Genomic DNA, 16753 nt, shown 5'->3' with positions numbered 1-16753 from the left:
TTTTAGGTTTTACTACTTCTTCCTTCAGTCTGTATTTGGAATCCCTATCCCAGGTTTATAGGGAGACTCGTCTCCTCTCTTGCCTGAAATAAATCAGTCTGATCTATTTTCTTCTCTTATTTTCAGTAGCAGTTGGTACTTTTTACTTAGAGCATAAGTGCTCTTATAATTCTGTGCACAGAACAGGAGTTATTTGTTGAGGAAGATTTTCTTATCTTTCTGTCCATTTGCTTAACCATGGAGATCTTCAAATGAACACAAGCAATTCTGATCTATTCTGAGAAGTTACTTTCTTTCATTCAGTTTTGCCTTTATGCTAAACAGCCCTGAACTCTGTAGAAGCTGAGCACTTCTGAATAATTTTGTCCTTACAGCATCCCACAGAAACAATGAAATATTACCCTCAGCCATGGAACAGGTGGATAAGGAACTGGATTATTAAACAAAAGTTATCGCTGAGCCAAGAATTTAACTGTAATTCTCAACCACCTGGTATTTCATGGGATATGCGCTACAGAATACTGGTCACTGTATCAAGCAGAGGAAAGAAGTCTCAGGGAGTTAATGTCTGCTATTCATAAGCAGTGTTAAAATTATTCAATGGAATCGTCTAAGTAAATTTGCTAGTATTGTTGACACAAATATTTGGATTTGCAATATTCATTTGAAATGGCACATTTTGTAGTACAGAAAATAGGTGCATGAAGAAGGAGCCTTAATGTCCCTCCAGCAGCTGCCATTAGTTGGTCTCCTGTGTACCTCCAGCTCTAGCCCATTCTCCTCAGTGACAGTACAAAGGAAAGGCAGCAGTGAAGACAAAAACATTTCTCCTCATCTCTGAATGCTCATTTTTCCTGGCTGAAGAAGAGTAGTTTGTATCTCTTGGCCCTTTTCGTTGAACCAAGCCTACAAATGTTGAAGGAAATTTAAATAAATATTCTGTGTAAAGATCAACTATAGCTTTTTTTTTTTTTTTTAACAAGTGTGGATACTATCTCGGTACCATGCTGAACAATACCTATTTCTCTAACCCTCTTACCTTGATGGTAGCTGTTACTTCCAAGAGACTAAACAAGGAATTAGTGACGTGGTGGTTTGTAATTTTGAAGTTTGTCTTGTTGTTGTTGTTGTTGTTATTTTTTAAATTAACATGTTGCCAAGTCATAAAACAAGGATTTAAATATAAAGTAACTTGGAGCACCAGTATTTCATTCTGAAGTTCTGAAAGCTGAAGGACTAGAGATTGCTCAGAAGAATGTATTGGCTCTAAAAACTTCTGAAGTGTATTTGAATAGTTCTTAAAGCATGCTAATATATATATCCTGCGATGGCTACAATGTTCTTGAAAAGCGCAGGGACAAGCTTGCGAAAATGCTTTAGTATCACCTTAAGGGTTGAAAAAAAATATTATTCCATACACTAGCATTGTTAATTCTTTAGAATATTGATTGATTCATATACTTAGAGGCTGAAGTATAGGAAACATCCATAATTGTCATTTTTTACATATCACCTGGATATTTAGAAGTTATTCATTCACTGACATGGAAGTTGCTACATGGATTCTTCAAGACAGTGAAATTAAAAAAAAAAAAAAAAAAAAGTAAAGAAACAATGGTGAGATTAAAATCTCACAGTAAGATTTGCTTCTTCAAAGAAAATTCCCATGCTTCTTTCACTATACAGTGTTTATGGAAGTTGTGTTTTCTCCTCCTATCTTGAAACATAGATACAAATCATGTAGCACTTAATTTTTTAAAAATAACTACAAGGTTTTCAAAAGTCTATTATGGGAAATATGTATTCTGTTCCATATTATACTTAAATGTTGCCATTATAACATTGTATGACCTTGACCAGAGTAGACTAAAGTTTAAGATGCATTGCTGTTTTACCCCATTAAATGATACTGTACCTCATAGATTAGTGGTAGAGCTCCTCTAAATGAGGTAGAGAAATAAACTGAGTCATTTTTGAAAACGTAAGGAAGACAGTAACTGGTAATGTCCAGCCCTTCGGTTTCTACAAATCTAGACTACTCTTGAAATCATGAGCAATCGTTTGAGTGGGAGCAGGCTCAGTTTTCATCCCTGATCATTTATTTCCCATTGCAGTCTGTCTAAGAAGCCTCGAAATTCATAGAGCTAAAACTATGAAAACAAAACTGCAGCTGCTTTTATCGTCTCATCTGCATGTAGAGGGATGCTCTTATGTTTTGTAGAAATTTCATTCTTTTAAAGATCTTATGTTAGAAAAAGGCTTTTTATCTTCATCTTACTTCATGGGTGAAATGACCCAGTAACAAATGATCACTTGAAACGTTGACCAATATTCTCCTGTTGCTTCAGCAAACGTTCGTGGGATTCAGCACAAAATACATAATGTATGTTCCTACAGCTGTTATATTACTGTCAGTAAAATATGAATTTGAAATAGTTTTTAATATATGTATGTCCAGCTTGTGCTTCTGCTGCTTAATATGGAGACATATGCAATCTGAATAATGGTTGCTCTGCTTATTATATTAGCAATATCTTCATATTTAAGCAAGCTATAAATGATTTAAAATGTGACTATGTGGTCTCCAATTTAATTATTTGTGTCTTTTTATTGCAAGACTAGCTTTCTCTCTTTATTGTAGGACTATTTCTCCTTCTGATTTATTTTAAATAAATGTATTATAACATATTGGTTTTATTTCTATATTTCCCAGCTGTAGGTATCCAGATGAAACTTGAATTTTTCCAGCGGAAATTTTGGACTGCAAGCAGACAGGTATGTTTTAAATTGAAAATTTTCTTGCTATTGAATCCATAGCACCTCTCTAACTGTGCAATTGATCATCTTTTTTTTTTTTTCCACAAAACTACTGCAAACAATGTATTTGAGTTATATAAATGGTTAACTCTTCATATATACCTTCCAGTTCAATATTAGAAAAAAGAGTATTCAGTGTGCTTGATCCCATCTTCAGTGAAGCAAATAGGAAGATAATTAATTTTATGCTCCTATATATAAGGAGTTACTTTGTTGATCTGACACGTTAATTTTCTCTGTCAGAAAACGGGGAACAGCAGACCAAGCTGTTATATTTATTCATTTTCAGTGATACAGAAATACAGGCAGAAATATGTCTTCTTGCCAACTTAGTACCTTTCTTCCAACATTCAGTTAACTCCAATATCACGTACATTGATTAGTCAACTAGGCTACTGAATCAGGCTCAGCATCTATAGTCTTTAATAAACTATACCTAAATTTTTAGTATATAGAATTTGTGTTCATTGAAGAGGTAATCATACATTTTCTAATTATTAGGAGATTTCATCCGTATTTTGAGAACAGATTAGAACCATTCTATTTCAGAGAATGATTCCTAAAATGCTGGTCTACCCTACCCCACAGGAAAATCACGTATTCTTGTTGACAAATGGTCTAAAGCTGCTAACACAAAGGAGATGAAGGTGTTTATAGCAGTTGAAAATGATACCTTGTGAATGCACCCTTTCTCTATGGATAGGAACAGAACAGGATTGGTGAACAGATTGAATACTTTCCTACTCTTGTTTTTAGAACAATTGCTGGCTTTGATAAAAATTTAGTCAATGTCCAAATCTTTATAATTGTGCTCACCTTGATTTTGGAAATGTCATTTTTTGTTATTATAAAACTAAAACTGAAAATATTTTATTGATTTTTGGTATTGTCTCTAGTGTGCATCTCTTGATGGCAGATGTGCTATAAGTTGTGATGATGAAGTAAGTATTTAACAGAACTTTATTTTTCATTTATATATCTATTGCAGTAGAACATGAAGTTGATTATAATTTACATTCTGATGTTCAAACAAAATTAATCTCCTGGTATAATTAGGAATCACCTTCTAAATATAATGCAATTTATATTAGACATTTTATGACTACTTACAAACATCCATTTATTTATGAGGTTGACAGTGATATCTCAAATATGCATTGGAGTAAATTTTGTTTTATTAATCCAGTTTTGTAAGTCACATGAAACTATTCAAAAGCATTTATTTTTTACTTCTTTATTGTCCACCTGAGGTAGAAGCTGGTCTCTGATGTTCACACGAGTATTAAACAAATTATTACCAGTATAATATGAATGCAGAATTGAATCTATGCAGTAGTAATACATGAACAGCACTTCAGAAATAGAAAAGAAATAACATGAGTCAGTAGTTCTTAATGAACTCACCAAAGTAACTTTTTACGTAATATTTAATTTGGTAGATAAAAATAATATTTTTAGTGTCTTATGCATAGGTTTTTGCAAACCATTTAATATCATACCATATGATATTTTGTTCAAGCAACCAGTGTATCACAGGTTGAGTGAATTAAAAAATGGTTAACAAAATTCTGGGCTGTATTGATACAAGGGGAGGAATTAGATATGCAAGATTCTAGCAAATCAGAGTTGGGTTTTAGACATTATTTCAGTTATAGTTCTTATCAGTAATTTGGAAGAAAACATAAACCAGTTATTGATAACAACATTGCATGATCTCCAAACTGAATGAATTGTGTGAGGAAATCTGGGTCACCTGATAACTGTGCTTGAACAAACTGCCTGCATTAAAGTATCATGAAATATAAATTCACACAGCTGGAAACAAAAACTTCAGGCTGTATTCACATAATTCAAGGGCACTATCCTGAAACATGGTAATTCTAGTAATATTCGAGAACCATAGCAAAAAAACAGATGAGTAGGAGATTCTCTTTTCATACAGTGATCCAAAAGAAATGTTGCAAAACATACATTAAAAGGCAAGAATCTTCTTGCCTCTGTAATTCATGCCAATGTAATGTTTTTGCAATCTATTTAAAAAGTAGAATACCATTGTTTAATATAATTATAAAGTTTTCATACAGTTTTATTCTGTTTTTATACATCTCAGTTGTTTTCAGAGAAGCTGCTGTCTGTATCGCCAGAAGTGAGCAGTCAGTGTGTTCTTAGCTTTTGCTGCCATTTACACCCTTTTCAACAAAGTGTTAAAAAGTATTTGTACAGCAAACTGAAAACTGTTTCCCCCCACCATTGCAAACTCTGGTATTTAAACAACCCCTCCTCATCTCTTCTGATGATCTTCAAGTTCTCACAAGTTCCTGTCTCTTCTTTTTACAATAGAAACCAACATACATTATTTGTTGTATTCCATAAGTCTTAATTTTCTCTGTCTCTCTGTAGTCTTTTCTTATCTGTGTTCTAGTCTGGACGTAAAGAACTCTTTCTGACTGTCTCAGCATTTGAATTAGACACACCTGTTTTTTCACAGAGGTGCTGCATGTCCTGTATTAATGTATTTCCAATGAAATCCCTACATTTTCCACCACCTGGACCACTGTTCTGAGTGTATTCCTACCTGTTCAGTAGTTGATTCATTTGGAGTAGCCAAAATTCATTAGGGGCTGTTCAGCACATCAAAAAAAAATAATAATAACAATAACAAAAGTAGTTACATAAAGTACTTTGTGATATTTCCTGTAATGAAAATTGAGCTGGGTTGGGCTTTCTGAAGGACATGTAATTCAAAATCCAAATAACTCTGGTCAAAAAAGTTCACAAATCTATCTGAGAATTCTTTCTAACATTGATTGTTATTACATTGTATATGTTGTTCTTTAAGGTAAACAATGTTATTTTAATTTTTGGATTACTTTTGTATAAAATTATAAAAAGTTTTAAAGATACATCATCCATCTTAGCAATCACACTTCTAGTATTCTACTTCATAACCCCATATACTGTGACATTGAAATGTGTTTTATTTAAAAATGAGTCCAGGATGCACGTGCAGTGATATATATATATATATATATTTTAAATATGTCTGCTCAGTATGAAATTCAGATCACAAAAACCATTCCAGAGACAAAGGCAAAACTTCAGACATCAGCAATTATAAGAGTAGAGCATTAACTTCTTCAGCAGAAGAAGATATCTGAAGGACAGAGATAGTAATAAATAATAGAAAAGAAAATTTGCAGTAAACCAAAACACAGAATTGTGATGATCATGCCATCTTTGGCCATGAAATGGACCTTATGAGCCAATACGTCTTTAGCATTTCTAGTTGTAAAGACTTAGACTTCTCCATTTACAGCTTGTATTATTTAACCAAGTAAAGTAAACTTCTAATTTCCACATAAAAAAATATCCAAAAAAAAAACCAAAGCAGATTCCTCCCAGGTGGGTGTGTGTGAAAGTACCTATTTAGCCCCAATTTCAGGCTGTCATTTGCATTAACAATGATTGTAAGGAGATCTCATAATGTTTATTGTCCCATTCTCCTAAAAGTGATCATGCACCCATTGACAAACCAGGTCTGTGGAACTTTTAATTAGCTAAAGTTTCGTGACCTTGTTTTATTATAACTTGCTGTAGATTTAAGGTGCATACTTTACCTTGAGTTGTTTAAATATTCCTTATCAATAGGTTTCCAGTCATAGCCAACCAGTTTGAGAAGTATAACTGCACATAGTGTGCACAGAGTGCTGTGTAAAATCTCATTTAGCATAAGGCACCACACTTGCAGGATTAAAGGCTGAGCAGAGATGACTTCCTTCGTTTGAGATAGCCTTTGTGACAGAATAGTTAACAGTACACAGTTTCTTCTGTAAAGGACTCTCCTGGCTGCAACATGTTCAACTGCTTCATCCAGACAAGAATTGTTGACATATTATCATTGCTGCAAAGATGCTTATGGTCTGTCCATGTGAAGAACTGAGTATACAATGATAAGGATTCCAAGAGGCCACAGCCATAACCAATCCACTTTTTCCTTTTTATCACATCGGCAGTTCGTAAGAACTGGCATATACTTTGCTAAAAGTTCATGTGGAACTTCTTTTTATGTTACATTCATATGCAAAGAAAATGCTGCTCAAAGGCTTTTCAGTTATTTTCAATTGACATCAGCAGGAGGATCAACACAGGGAGAAATTGTATGAACCTTGATAATTTAGAGGTTCCAAGCTTTTTTTCTTTTTTTCTTTCTTTTTTTTTTTTTTTTTTTGACAAAATACACTATCTGTTAATAGGACTCAATCAAATATTACAGGTCCCCAATAATATTCCACAGCTGTCTTTTCTCAACAGTAAGAAAATATCTAATGAACAATTACCGTACAAATTAAAGCATTTAAAAGTATTAAGAAATGAAACTAATGGAAATAAGGTGTCACAATAGTCATGCAAAGAATTAGTTGAGCAATTTGATTCTGAAATGCAGTTGCCTGACAGATTTGCAATTCCTCAGAAGTATTTTTTGCTTTCTTTTAGAGAGCTTTGAATTTGCTCATTTTTTTCTTGTTTTCGTAGTCTCACATTTTATTTTATTTTTTTATTTTAGTTTTTTTGGTTTCTTAACCCTTATAACATTCCATTACTGTTGTTATATATTGGAGCTGTGACAAATACATAGAGGACTTGAACTTGATCAAAGTTACTGTACTCCAAATGTGTTCTCAGACCTCAGTCAACATTCTTGGTGTGTTTATTCTGGACTTCATGCCTGCTCTATTTTACAAGCTCAGGGACTCTCCACCTACAGAATGTTCCCCTTGAAATCTGAAGTTCATTGAACTTGAACCTTTGGGCAAACCTGTGTGTAGTTCACTTCCAACACCTGTGAACCATTGTGAATTAAACCTTTTTCATACAGTTCTAGTCTATGCAAATATTATTACCCCATGTGTTAATTTTGCATTTGTCATTTTCTATTTGAGATTTGCTGATGTAGTGGACAAATAAATGCACCCCACTGTCCTTTTTCAATGCTAAATTTCATTTGCAAAATGTTCCTTCGGTGTAGTACCAAATGGTGAAAATTAGTTATCTTGCTGGCTGGTAGGTGAATGAGTGGTCCTGAATGAACATCACCCCGTTGTTAAATGTTTCTAAAATCGATAGAAATAGAAACCTAGTTATCTTCAAACACCTCTAACAAGATGCAGATTCCACTTACTGCCTGTCTCTAATAGCAATTAGCTATCATTAGCATCACTTAAAATTTTGGACAGTACTAATGAATGACTACGGCTTAGAGACTTGACACACATCCACTTACTGTTGAGTCACGTCAGTGTTTTCCCAACTGTATGTAATCCATAAATTATGAAATGAAGCCTACACTCTCTCTTACCCAATGTAACTACTCTTAATTATTTTCTATGCTGTGGAGAGAGATTTTTTCTAATGTACTGTCTTTAGATTAATCTTTCATGCATGAGGAATGCAAATAAGTATCCTCAAAAGAGCTCTTTGTTGGCTTAGCTCTTCTATTAATAAAGTTTATGGGAGGTTTATGATAGACTTTGGGGATAGCAGTGTTCTGGAGTTACAGTCCAACTTCTGAAATTCCACTCTTCACACACCATTGAGGTTGGGTAGCTGCCTCTTCTCAATGCTTTAGCTCTACTCAGTTGCTTGCCAGAATCATCAGCTTGTCATGTTGTATTTGACAGTTTTTGGCTTTCTAGCAGATCAAAGGTTGGAAATAATTAGTTGTTTCAACTTCCTTTTTGACGGGTTTTCTGCCACTAGGGGTGTCTGGAGCTTAGTTCCCCTATTAGAAAGAATAGCCTTCATTTGCATTAGAGAATTACATTCATTTCAAACTTTTGCCTGGTTTGGGTATATTTGCTTTTCCAAAACTAAACTTCATGCCAGCATTTCTGCCAGTCCCTCTTCTGCAGTTCCACAGAACAATAATGTATGGCCAGAGTGAGAATCAGACTCATCTAGGAATCTCTTGAAAAATCCAGCTGCATTTTCACAACACCCTGCACAACTGCTACTGCAAAATCAGCCCTACTTTCCTTTATAACACTGCAGAGAGATTTTGCTGGATGTGTACAGGGTGTAGCAGAAAGCACATTTTATCATGTTTCTGTTCAGCCCCTTCACAGCAGGAAAAGTTTTGAATGAGAAGCAAAGCCACGATGATTCCTGTATTGGAAGCCACCCTACAATTTTATTTTTTTTTTACACAAATGTCACTAAAAATTCAGGGAATGATGTTAAAATGTTTGCTGATTTAGACTAATGATAGAAATATGTTAAAGATTTAACGCTCAGGTAGGTATTTGGCAATAATGAAGAGAAACTGAGTTATATCAAGGTTTGAGGTGAACCTTATGTTTAAACTCTGAAGCACAGTAATTAAAACTTTGCCCGTAGCAAGTAATTCACTTAAGGTTAAAATAGCGCATGCACGTATGGAGGGAAGCACTGATTTGAGTTTACCTAGTTTTATGCAATTTATAAGTCTGACCTATGAAAAGCTAACAGTCCTACCTCTGAATCCAGTTCCCAATTAAAAACACAATTTGAAAAGCTTTTAGGAGACCTGTGGGGCCTCTTTTACAGAAGTTTCTGTTCCCCTCCTCCAGTGACCAAATTAAAAAATATTACCTGGTCCCCTGTTGGTCCTCCAGGCTGACACTGTGTTTTCATTAATACATCATTAAGGTAATGACATTGTGCTGATGTTTTTCTCCAAACACAGGATAAGCCATCAGGAGCAACAGAGTTCTATGCCTTTGCAAACTGTGTTACGAGGAAATACTGAGGAATACAAGGAATAAAAGAATGAATTAGAAAAGCACTGATCCTGTTCTTTTAATGTTTGTTATAGTTTTTTATATCTTTTATTTCTGTATACATCTTTGTTTTGTTTTACATGAACTAACTGTATAAAAACTAATTCAGGTAACATCCCATGAGTTGAGACTACATCCACTTACAAGTTATGTAAACCATTAAAAGAACCTGAAAGTTTTATCTATTTAGAAGTCATTTGGAAGTAAACTAAGTTATCGCTGTATCATAAAACCAAAAATCTAAATTGTATTTTTTTATTATTTTTCAGTCTATCAGTTGCTACCTAATAGATAACAATGGATTTATTTTAGTGTCTGAAGACTATAGGCAGGTAAGTGAAAGATTTTTATTCAGTTATCTACTATTACTGATTTATATTATTTATTTATTTATTTAAAGTAGGCCACTGTCTTAAAAATGTTAAGTAATTAGTAGCATGAAGTTAAAAACTTCCTTCAATGAATAATGTGAGCTGCCTCTCACGGGAGCTCAGTTTCTGTCACCCAGTGGTGTAGAGTCATGAACTCATAACTGTTCTCCGAAAGGGCTTCTTTGCTGCAGAACTGTCTATCTTCCATGATAAATTTTTACCCCAAGAGGAAAGATTCACTCTGGCATTTTTGCCACCTGTGAAGGATGGGGAGGAAAGAGTTTGTTTTCTGAAGAGTTTGTTTTCTGAAGTGTATTACAGCCACTGAAGGACTAAAACTCAGCGATCAGCACCACAATAGAGAGGACAAGGATCATGATTAATGGGGAGATCATTTAAAACATTAATTTGCTTTGCGTTCATGGACACTAACTGAAAAATGAATGTATAATTCTTCATTTCTGCAAACCTTATTAAGAACCCACCACTATCCTCCTCATAAACATTTGCCTGAGAACTGATGGGATGCTGCCCCAGTTATGCCAGAGTTGTCTGAAACTGAATTTCTTGTGTGTGTTGGGACTGTGCATAGTTATCCATACTCTTACTCAGCCCTTAGGAGAATTAAATTTGTTATGACTAGGCTGGTTACTGGGAAACAGCTATCAGAAAGAGCTCTGGGTGACTTAGAAGAGTGACTGGAGAGGAGGCTTTAAAAAAAAAAAAAAAAAAAGCACTGTAAGTGGATGGCAAAAAAGAAGCCAAACTGAACATTTCACTTTTAAATTAAAAGCTTGAATTATTGCATCCTTAAATCTGAAACTTCTTAAAGTAAAAAGATACAGATGTTTATTTCATTGCTCAAAAGGAATTTGATAATCTTTCCCTACAATCCCTCTGTCCCTTGCTCCATTTTGGTTGAGTCTGCTAGCAACTAATAAACAAGGAAAATATATTTTTTCCTGAAACTATTATCCTTCCAATACTGTTCCGGAGCATTAGCTGCTAAACAGATACTGTACTGAGTTGTGAAGTAGTCATTCTTCACAATATGCTATCTTATATTCAAAACTGAGGGCTGAAATTTATTATTTTGTTTTACATGTATTGCTTCCACCCTTTAAAACGTCAAGCATGTTATGAATATCATTCGAGGGTGTACCCATAAAATGACATGAACTAAAAATATGGTGTTGTTTAACATTAACTGCATTATGTTAGAAACATTTTTTCCCCTACATCTATCAAATATATATTTTCCACTTAGTTGAGCAATGACCCAAGAATAACACTCATTGTAGAATAATGATGATACACTGAAAACATTTTGTCTGGTTTGTCCCCCTGTTGTTGTGCATGGTATTTGTGTAATTCATTTGCTAGTTGATAGTTGGCTACAGCCAATAAATATGATTAGGAAGAGATGTTTTCTTTGGTAGATTACCTGATACTAGTTATTACATATTCCTATGAGGAATATATTATGGACAGATGTTGGACCATAACTAGGCTAGAAATGTGTCAGATTTTAAGTTCTTTGGAGCGACGTCTATTCCTGCCCGTAACATCAAGCATATGTGAGTCTTGCCTATTTGTTTTCTGAGGTAGGAGACAAGCAGCTGAAAATCACTCACTGCTGATGGAATGTCAGGGAGCAAGTGATAAGATGCTGGTTTTACAAGAACCCCAAGCCAAGTCTATGGACTCTTGCTCCTTTGTCACTGCATCCTAAAGTACATATATAGGGAGAAAGCCTTCCTATCATTTCATGGAATAAGAAACAAGTGTTCATTCCTGAATGTGCTTCAGCACTGTTTTTCTTTGGACTTGCCAGAAATGACCTGAACCATTCTAAGAATCTTGTCCACACAAGATTGGCAGTGTAATTACACTTGGCAGTGTAATTCTTCATCTGAGTTATCACCAAATCCAAATATATTAAAAATTACAATTATCTGGGTGTTACTGCTTTGAAGAGAACTAGGATTTACAGACGAATCTTTTGTGGGGAGAACTGTCAGTGAAATGTCTTTATAAGATGAAGCAAAACTTGAAAAATCAAGTTTATTACTATCTAAGGTTATATTAGTCATTTATGGTTTCGGCTTTTTGACGTTAACTGACTGCCTCTCCCATAGTTAGGATAATCTTTCTTCGTCAGTCAGCTAGGGCTACTGAAGCTAGTATTTTTAGTCATGTAAACCACAAATGTTCCTCTTGTTTCTAGGAGATTTTGCACACCTGTATGTTTTGGAAAATATGCCAAGTTTCCCGAGTGTTTTTTGTTCTTCTTGTTGTTTTCTTTTGGGTTTGTTTGTTTTAAAGAAAAAAAAAAAAAGTTAATACATGCTTTTTTTGGTAGAGGAATGCCACTTTTGGCTAGGGCTGTAACTTCTCTGCCTGCAAACTCCCAGGTGCATACTTGAGGTCAAGTAGGTTCCTTGTAATGGAATTGGGGTTTAATTCATACAAAACCTATGGAATCCATGTAATTTGAGAGTGTGGTGCCCTTTTCCCCCATAAATTGTGGTTTTCTCCCTTTAAACACTGCAGAGAACATACCCAATCCTTCTGGGAGTTGAGGTCCTAAGATAAAAAAAAAAGTCTTTCCAAAGTAGAAAGAATGCCGTACATGCAAGATTTTAGAATGCCATATGAATGGCTGCAGAAAAGAGTCACTTCCGTATTACATACCAAATTCATAACATGAATGTTTGTTTTCTCAACAGAGATTTATTTTTATTCGTCCACATTTACTGAACAAGGACGAAATGCGTAATTCATCAGGTTGAGTGGTTTTAAGTATAAAATGATTCTGTCTGCAGTTAAAGTTTATAGGATTGCTGAAATGTACTATTCCAGCTCCTTAAACAGGTCATGCAGGAATTATAAACAATGCTTTTTTATGACTGTTTATGAAATCCTCTCACAACCTGTTTATAGCTTTTTTGAGTAACATTTTAATCACAAGGATTTGTGATCAGATTAGTGTGTTTCCTTTACAAGCTTTAGGTTGGGATGGCTTTTATTTCTGATATTAGATGTTATATAATGTCCCTCAATCTACTGTATAAGCTCTCACATCTGCTCAGGGGTAATAATATAATCCCTATAACTTGCCATGACTGTGAAGTCCTCTTCAGTTTTTATGAAGCAATAGTCCTGAAAACCTATCTATGTAGCTGTCAAAGCCACTCTTGTCAGATCCCAGAATATGCCAGTTTAAATTGCATCCAGTGTTATTTCGCATTTATCCACACTTCTGGTAATTTTTTGTATTTTTCCCTTGCAGACTGGCAACTTTTTTGGGGAGGTTGAAGGGGCTGTGATGAACAAATTACTAACAATGGGCTCCTTTAAGAGGTAAGAATTAAACTGATGTTCTATCTCTTATAAAATGTTGAAAAAAATAAAATAAAATAAAAATAAATAAAACTAAACAAAACTGAAGTCATATAAAAGAAGGTCAAGATTGACAGCATGGCTGGATTCTCATTATGCCTTTTTTCCTATATGATCTTAGTGTAATTTGGTGCCCTGCATGTTAAGGGTATTGGAGACAGCTTACAAGGAGTTTCTTGTTTATTGGACTGCGATGCTAAAATTGTGTGCATCTCCTGTTCCCACTGTGCTCAAGTGGAAGTGGGATTTGACCATATCTACTACTGAATGGTTTTAAATGGCTCTAGAGCAAATCATTGATGCAACATTAAACATTTAGAGTTGGAGATTGCTCAAACTGGGCAATGAAAAGTGCCTTACTGTTATAAGAGTGTTCCGCCAGTAATTTTTCCAGTATTTTTTCCTCACACGTTAACTGACCTTGAACATTGCTGTGGCTATTAATCTGGTGACAATATCATGATAACAATAAAAACTAATGGTGATCTGATGTTGTCCTTTGAAATGAAGTATGAGTCCTGGTGAAGAACATTTCCCTTTAACCCGTAACTCAGCACTGAAGTCTTTGTGGCTTTCACATTGCTAAGAACTGTTCCTTACCCCTACCCTGGAAGTGCAGTCCATGTGCATAGTACTTTTCCCTTTTACTTTCTTGTGCATTTATAGTATAAAAAAATAACACATCACTGTTCCCATCAACCACTGAATTGAGTTATTGCATGCAAGGGTGTATACAGAGGCTCTCAAAACAGATGGTTGTGTGCTTCCTTGGTAAACCAGCTCTCTTAAAGGCAGAAAGCTTTCTGTGTGCATTAAAGGCAGAAAGCTTTTCCTCTGCGCATTATAGCTGAATACCACTCCCAGTAAATGACTGACCTGAAATGGAAAGATCTAGCACTCACTGAATCATCCCAAATCCTAGTTCTCTGAGGGTGGCAGCTTTTGTGTGTTTAGCACTACGTTCTTAATATATGCTGTAAAAGGAAGTGAAGTAATACCTATTTATAGAGCGGGTTCTAGAATGAAAAGATCTGTTTATACATGAGATGAAGCATTTTATTTAATGCAAACAAAAAAAGTACAGTTAAAATAAAAGGATAATGCTTTACTTTGTCCCACTTTTTTTGTCCTGCCTAGCAAGGCATTTCAAACAAAATATCTACTGAACAATTGATGGTAGTAGGTACCACAGTTGAGGAAACAAAGGCTGCATGGCTCAAGTATTCCATCTAAACTGTGGTGGGTGCCAACTTGGTGTGGATCATTGGCTTATGATTTTTCTGGTCTCGAGCTGTGAGGGAGTTACAGATAATGAAGCCACCAGCTCAGTGCAACGGAGCTGCATGCTAAAGAAATGTAAACACAATAAGCCGATTATTTAAACACAATAAACTGGTCACTGCCAATCAGTTAAAAATGGGAGAGAATCAAAGTGGTGTAATTGCACTAAATGAGCCACCTGCTTTTCCTGCTGTACAGCAGATAGCTCAGTGCAGCAACAAAAAACACTGTTTTTGAGCTGTGGTAGATGAGGCCTTTAAAATTAAATTATTCTATCAACATTAAGGAGGAATCTTTGCTTCTCTAGTGAAAAATACTCAGACACATTTACCATATTTTTACTATATTTATTATGAGGGTGTTATTTTTTTATCCAAATTTTATTTTTGTATGGAATAAGAAAAAAGCAGTGAATGGTGCAGTGAATGGTGGCAGAATCTATTATCCGTTGATTTCCCTGAGGGCACAATATATATATGCATGCATTACCCTTGTCATTTCTGCTCTTACCATGAAGACAAAATCAGAGACCAAGCTCTGATCTTTAGCCTTTTATTCTGATTTTCCAGAGCCATCCTTCCTCGCAGATTGTTTCTTATATGGCATCTCCCATTCAGCAGCTGAATTAAATAACATTGCTTTGTTAGAACTGGTCTTGCTCCTTTGTAATTTGTTTTAGAAGTAGAAGGTTCCACACCGCCTGATCTTCTCTGCAGAAGAGTTTCCTGACATGCCCAGTAACTGTGGGGATGGGAGCCCACTCTTCCTTTGGCACCATTGGGTAGCAGTGCAGCCATGTGCTACTACCTCACTGGTTCATGCCTGCTTTCAGGCTCTCTGTCCACAAAAGGAATGAAATAACCCTTTGTGAGTTCTCTCAACTACCACTAATTTGGATGATATAGAAGTTCTTTTTAGGATTGAGCTGGAAGTGTTAAACAAAAGGGGGTTGTTTGCTTCTGACTATATTTCTTTTCAACCTGCAGCAGGATGAAATTCAATTTTAGCGTTAGCTGTTTATTTTTTAAAGTGAACTTAAATACCTCCTTCCCTCCCTAATTTCTTTAAACTCAGTACTTCTTTTGAATACTATGTATGTACATATGTATGTATATTTTCTTAGTTTATGGGTTTTATATTTAGAGGAAAAAACGATATCAGTGTCTCCACAGCAACATGACATGTTCTGTGATTTCATTTAGGAAAATGATGTTTATCTTTATACCCTGAATATTGCATACAATTAAATAGTTAAAATATAATTTAAATTCATTATTAAATAAAGATGTGCTTCTGGAAAAGTATCTGCTTCACATAACTCAGAAAAAAGATTCTTTATAGTTTCCTCAGCACTTTGTTTATGTAAAAACATTGGGGAAAATAAAGATTCTACTGCTCAAAGCATGAAAATCTAAAGAAAAAGTTTAGCATTAGAAAAAAAATCAAGGGCCATCAAAGCAATGAGATCCCCAACAAAACGAAATTAATAAATCTGTGATAGAAAATTAAATGTATCTTGACTTGAAAACACTTTGATCCTTTCCAGAACAAGGAAAACTAATCAGTTCTATAAGGCAAATATGGAAGTAGCATCATTTCCTCTTAACAGTTCTGTTTCCACTAGGCATCCTCTTGGCATCTGAAGACAAGTCTGTGCTTTGGTGTCTAGTCCTGTTTTCAGGATACAGTACTGAAATGGTGCATCTCTTATTTTCAGCTTTTCCAGATGCTAGGCTCACTCTAACAAGTTCTTAATGCTTTGAGAGCTCTTCTTGTCTCTTACTTTTTCACCCCTGTTCCTTTATCTTAACTCACATGTTTTCTAGTGAATAATACATGCTGTCTATGCCCTTATGGCACAGTACAGTCCAAATCCTTCACCTGTGTTCTCTAAATACATGCACATAGAGGCAGACTTTCATCTCCCTGTCTTGATTTGCTTTGTGTGCCAAACCTAACAAGTGTTTTGCCTCTGGGTTATAAGATTATACAAAAATTCAGAACTCTTTGTGAAACTACTTGCAAGGAGCAAAACATTCTTAAAGCCACATCATGAAAATGGTACCT

At 34.9% G+C, this 16753-nt stretch overlaps 1 protein-coding gene across 10 annotated transcripts in view; it reads left to right on the top strand.

Moving 5' to 3' along the window:
* Positions 1 to 16753, top strand: part of CACNA2D3 (calcium voltage-gated channel auxiliary subunit alpha2delta 3) — a 493098-nt gene that overhangs the window by 442355 nt on the left and 33990 nt on the right. For all 10 annotated transcript variants that reach the window (XR_005822833.1, XM_040568227.1, XM_040568219.1 and 7 more), the window contains 4 exons: positions 2714 to 2775; positions 3714 to 3758; positions 9902 to 9964; positions 13296 to 13366. Coding sequence is in view for 9 of the 10 variants with exons in the window: in XM_040568227.1 (XP_040424161.1) it covers positions 2714 to 2775; positions 3714 to 3758; positions 9902 to 9964; positions 13296 to 13366 (241 nt within the window). In the remaining variant the exon portion in view is untranslated. The remainder of the gene's footprint in view (positions 1 to 2713; positions 2776 to 3713; positions 3759 to 9901; positions 9965 to 13295; positions 13367 to 16753) is intronic.

This window comes from Cygnus olor, chromosome 10 (assembly GCF_009769625.2).
Source record: "Cygnus olor isolate bCygOlo1 chromosome 10, bCygOlo1.pri.v2, whole genome shotgun sequence".
NCBI lineage: Eukaryota > Metazoa > Chordata > Aves > Anseriformes > Anatidae > Cygnus > Cygnus olor.
This window is presented reverse-complemented; position numbering and strand designations above follow the sequence as displayed.